We start from the raw sequence: 5,000 nt of genomic DNA on the forward strand, positions 1-5,000 counted from the left end.
TGTGTGTGAGTGTGTGTGAGTGTGTGTGAGTGTGTGTGAGTGTGTGTGAGTGTGTGTGAGTGTGTGTGAGTGTGTGTGAGTGTGTGTGAGTGTGTGTGAGTGTGTGTGAGTGTGTGTGAGTGTGTGTGAGTGTGTGTGAGTGTGTGTGAGTGTGTGTGAGTGTGTGTGAGTGTGTGTGAGTGTGTGTGAGTGTGTGTGAGTGTGTGTGAGTGTGTGTGAGTGTGTGTGAGTGTGTGTGAGTGTGTGTGAGTGTGTGTGAGTGTGTGTGAGTGTGTGTGAGTGTGTGTGAGTGTGTGTGAGTGTGTGTGAGTGTGTGTGAGTGTGTGTGAGTGTGTGTGAGTGTGTGTGAGTGTGTGTGAGTGTGTGTGAGTGTGTGTGAGTGTGTGTGAGTGTGTGTGAGTGTGTGTGAGTGTGTGTGAGTGTGTGTGAGTGTGTGTGAGTGTGTGTGAGTGTGTGTGAGTGTGTGTGAGTGTGTGTGAGTGTGTGTGAGTGTGTGTGAGTGTGTGTGAGTGTGTGTGAGTGTGTGTGAGTGTGTGTGAGTGTGTGTGAGTGTGTGTGAGTGTGTGTGAGTGTGTGTGAGTGTGTGTGAGTGTGTGTGAGTGTGTGTGAGTGTGTGTGAGTGTGTGTGAGTGTGTGTGAGTGTGTGTGAGTGTGTGTGAGTGTGTGTGAGTGTGTGTGAGTGTGTGTGAGTGTGTGTGAGTGTGTGTGAGTGTGTGTGAGTGTGTGTGAGTGTGTGTGAGTGTGTGTGAGTGTGTGTGAGTGTGTGTGAGTGTGTGTGAGTGTGTGTGAGTGTGTGTGAGTGTGTGTGAGTGTGTGTGAGTGTGTGTGAGTGTGTGTGAGTGTGTGTGAGTGTGTGTGAGTGTGTGTGAGTGTGTGTGAGTGTGTGTGAGTGTGTGTGAGTGTGTGTGAGTGTGTGTGAGTGTGTGTGAGTGTGTGTGAGTGTGTGTGAGTGTGTGTGAGTGTGTGTGAGTGTGTGTGAGTGTGTGTGAGTGTGTGTGAGTGTGTGTGAGTGTGTGTGAGTGTGTGTGAGTGTGTGTGAGTGTGTGTGAGTGTGTGTGAGTGTGTGTGAGTGTGTGTGAGTGTGTGTGAGTGTGTGTGAGTGTGTGTGAGTGTGTGTGAGTGTGTGTGAGTGTGTGTGAGTGTGTGTGAGTGTGTGTGAGTGTGTGTGAGTGTGTGTGAGTGTGTGTGAGTGTGTGTGAGTGTGTGTGAGTGTGTGTGAGTGTGTGTGAGTGTGTGTGAGTGTGTGTGAGTGTGTGTGAGTGTGTGTGAGTGTGTGTGAGTGTGTGTGAGTGTGTGTGAGTGTGTGTGAGTGTGTGTGAGTGTGTGTGAGTGTGTGTGAGTGTGTGTGAGTGTGTGTGAGTGTGTGTGAGTGTGTGTGAGTGTGTGTGAGTGTGTGTGAGTGTGTGTGAGTGTGTGTGAGTGTGTGTGAGTGTGTGTGAGTGTGTGTGAGTGTGTGTGAGTGTGTGTGAGTGTGTGTGAGTGTGTGTGAGTGTGTGTGAGTGTGTGTGAGTGTGTGTGAGTGTGTGTGAGTGTGTGTGAGTGTGTGTGAGTGTGTGTGAGTGTGTGTGAGTGTGTGTGAGTGTGTGTGAGTGTGTGTGAGTGTGTGTGAGTGTGTGTGAGTGTGTGTGAGTGTGTGTGAGTGTGTGTGAGTGTGTGTGAGTGTGTGTGAGTGTGTGTGAGTGTGTGTGAGTGTGTGTGAGTGTGTGTGAGTGTGTGTGAGTGTGTGTGAGTGTGTGTGAGTGTGTGTGAGTGTGTGTGAGTGTGTGTGAGTGTGTGTGAGTGTGTGTGAGTGTGTGTGAGTGTGTGTGAGTGTGTGTGAGTGTGTGTGAGTGTGTGTGAGTGTGTGTGAGTGTGTGTGAGTGTGTGTGAGTGTGTGTGAGTGTGTGTGAGTGTGTGTGAGTGTGTGTGAGTGTGTGTGAGTGTGTGTGAGTGTGTGTGAGTGTGTGTGAGTGTGTGTGAGTGTGTGTGAGTGTGTGTGAGTGTGTGTGAGTGTGTGTGAGTGTGTGTGAGTGTGTGTGAGTGTGTGTGAGTGTGTGTGAGTGTGTGTGAGTGTGTGTGAGTGTGTGTGAGTGTGTGTGAGTGTGTGTGAGTGTGTGTGAGTGTGTGTGAGTGTGTGTGAGTGTGTGTGAGTGTGTGTGAGTGTGTGTGAGTGTGTGTGAGTGTGTGTGAGTGTGTGTGAGTGTGTGTGAGTGTGTGTGAGTGTGTGTGAGTGTGTGTGAGTGTGTGTGAGTGTGTGTGAGTGTGTGTGAGTGTGTGTGAGTGTGTGTGAGTGTGTGTGAGTGTGTGTGAGTGTGTGTGAGTGTGTGTGAGTGTGTGTGAGTGTGTGTGAGTGTGTGTGAGTGTGTGTGAGTGTGTGTGAGTGTGTGTGAGTGTGTGTGAGTGTGTGTGAGTGTGTGTGAGTGTGTGTGAGTGTGTGTGAGTGTGTGTGAGTGTGTGTGAGTGTGTGTGAGTGTGTGTGAGTGTGTGTGAGTGTGTGTGAGTGTGTGTGAGTGTGTGTGAGTGTGTGTGAGTGTGTGTGAGTGTGTGTGAGTGTGATGTCTTAAGGGGTTTAGGAGCACTTTCATAAGCCCCGACTCTAACTCAAGACAAGAATATATCTCCCATCAGTCGCGGCGACGTGTCCCGAGAGCGAGCAGATCCACTGCAGAACGAGCGATAGCTGCACGAGGATCCGCTACATCTGCGACGGAGACAACGACTGCGGCGACAATTCCGACGAGGAGAGCGGCATCTGCGGGGTGGGTGTTGAGTCCCTGTGTCACTTTAAGGGAAAGGAAACTCAAACTGAAATAAATAAAATTACTTAGGCAAACGTAAATATACAGCAATATTTGGTAGAAGGATTACAGGCTATACAGTGTTCTAGCATTGATTATTCATATCATGAATGTGTTTTAGAACTACTGTTTGAAAGAATATTTGTGTAATAAAAAAGAATACCCATTTGTTCTACTATTTTCAAACAACAAAAAGTAAAATCATAAGGCTGTAATCTTAAAAAATCTTGATACCGTCAGTCATATCACAACATAACATGGCATCATAGACTTTTGAGTAGAACATGAGCATTTGACCTCTCAACACAAATCTTTCCCTGCCGACATTAACCTCTCCCTACCAACACCCACTGCAGGTTTGGCGCAATGAGCACTGCGAGCGAGGCTCCGTCAGGTGTCGCAGGATGGGAGACACCAACTGCGTCACCATCAGCCGCTACTGCGAGCTCTCCGACCCTCCGTGTGAGGGGGACCTGGACATGCGTCTGTGCCAGGTAAGGTTCCTTTGTAAGGGTGTTAGTGGTTGCGAGGATAATGAAATGGACTCGAACGTGCATGTGTGCATTTGTGTATACATATACGCGTGGCAGCATGTGTTTTGGTATCTTTACACATTGAGTAACACTTTCTCGTGGCACAGATGGTGAGGGAAGAAAAACTTCAGCCTCTTGAAGAGATCGTCCTGCCGTCAGAACAAGCTGTTGGTGAGTGCAAAAAGGCTTAAAAAGAAAAGATAAAATGCAAATAAAGTTTATTGTGTGAATTTTCGCCTTGGTAGCCCCTTTTTTGCTATTGATCTTCAGTAACTCTACTAAATCATTTCTTTGTTTTTCCTTTTCTTCACGTCTATCATTTCTCCCTTCCCTCTCCCTTCCTAGTGAGACAATCAAGCGTGGAAGAGGTCGAGGCTTTTGGAGAGGAATTCCTTTAAAAGGTCAACGCTACCATCAGCCACCCCGACTGCCCTCAGTTCTACACCCGCGTCGGCGACCGGTGCCTGTCCATCTTCTTCTTTGGAAAGGTGCGTTTGTTGTACTTCTTGCATGTATCAATTAACGGATAGGGTGTGACACCTCTCTCTCTCCATCTCTTTCCTTCCACTCTACCTTCTCCAACTTCCCCGTCAATCTCTTTAGCCTTCCTTTATCTACACATATATTGCAATGCGTCCTACATCTTCCTACCATTTTCACGAGTGGCCCTTGCGTTCTCTTCCAACCGTGTGTCTCCTCGCAGGTCAACTGGGGAGAAGCTCGCTCCTTCTGCAAGACGATTGGCGGCGACCTTCTGACTCTCCACGACGGCGCCGAGAAGTTCTACGAACTCGTCCACCTCCTTCGCGAGCACCGTGAGTGTATGCGTTGACCTTCTGATGGATCGGATATTTTGGGAATGTGCTTCATCCTTACTTCACTTGGTCTGGATTATAAAGTCTTTTTTTTATGAGCCACTAGACATGATAATAATTGATAGTTGGTAGATTTAATTATTTCTAGAAATAATCGGGGGTTGGCAATTTACCATTTGTTTACAAGGTTCAAACCTCGGGAGGGGTTGATTTTTGCATGCCGTTATCATGGAGTTCACAAAGCGATTCTCTATGTACAGATTTATTAGTTTTACATCTCTTTCTATTTATTATTATTATTATTATTATTATTATTTTGCAGATATCACCACAGACTTCTGGGTGGGAGGAAATTTGAAGAATGAGACGGAAGGCTGGAAATGGGTCGATGGCGTCTCCATGGAAATGGGCACCCCTTTCTGGAGCATCAGGTAAGAACCTTAGCATTCCTTTGCGTCCTTAGGGGAAGGTCCTGCGGGAATCCTAGCTAACATAGTTTGGCTCCTTATGGTGGAGGTTATAATGCACCTAGACCCTTCATGAAACATTTTTTTTTTCTTCTTTTTACATTTTCCATTTAGAAATACTTTATTTACTTTTATTCATTGCCTCTTTTGCTCTAATTTTCGTATCCCACTATATGATCAAAGTACAGTGAATGAATTTAAGATGCGAGGCTCTCACCTGCTCCCAAAGTTGATGTGATTCAAGGAATGTTTGAGCCATCTGGTCTGGCAGAACACGCAATCTTTCATCTTAAGAAAGGGATAAATATAGAGATATAAAGATAAATAGATACATATATTGTGCAAACCGAAAGAAAGTAGGGGAAAAAATGCAAATCAGTGTTCAGGGTCGCGACCAAAAGTGTTAGA

The 5,000-nt window shown here is 46.6% G+C and overlaps 1 protein-coding gene across 1 annotated transcript in view; it reads left to right on the top strand.

Annotated features, from left to right (window-relative positions):
- Positions 1-5,000, top strand: part of LOC125034755 (low-density lipoprotein receptor-related protein 1B-like) — a 9,730-nt gene that overhangs the window by 4,268 nt on the left and 462 nt on the right. The window contains exons 2-7 of the mRNA XM_047626701.1: positions 2,586-2,738; positions 3,134-3,271; positions 3,418-3,481; positions 3,656-3,798; positions 4,014-4,125; positions 4,448-4,556. Coding sequence (XP_047482657.1) covers positions 2,586-2,738; positions 3,134-3,271; positions 3,418-3,481; positions 3,656-3,708 — 408 coding nt within the window. The 3' untranslated portion in view covers positions 3,709-3,798; positions 4,014-4,125; positions 4,448-4,556. The remainder of the gene's footprint in view (positions 1-2,585; positions 2,739-3,133; positions 3,272-3,417; positions 3,482-3,655; positions 3,799-4,013; positions 4,126-4,447; positions 4,557-5,000) is intronic.

Source organism: Penaeus chinensis, chromosome 2 (genome assembly GCF_019202785.1).
Source record: "Penaeus chinensis breed Huanghai No. 1 chromosome 2, ASM1920278v2, whole genome shotgun sequence".
Taxonomy (NCBI): Eukaryota; Metazoa; Arthropoda; class Malacostraca; order Decapoda; family Penaeidae; genus Penaeus; species Penaeus chinensis.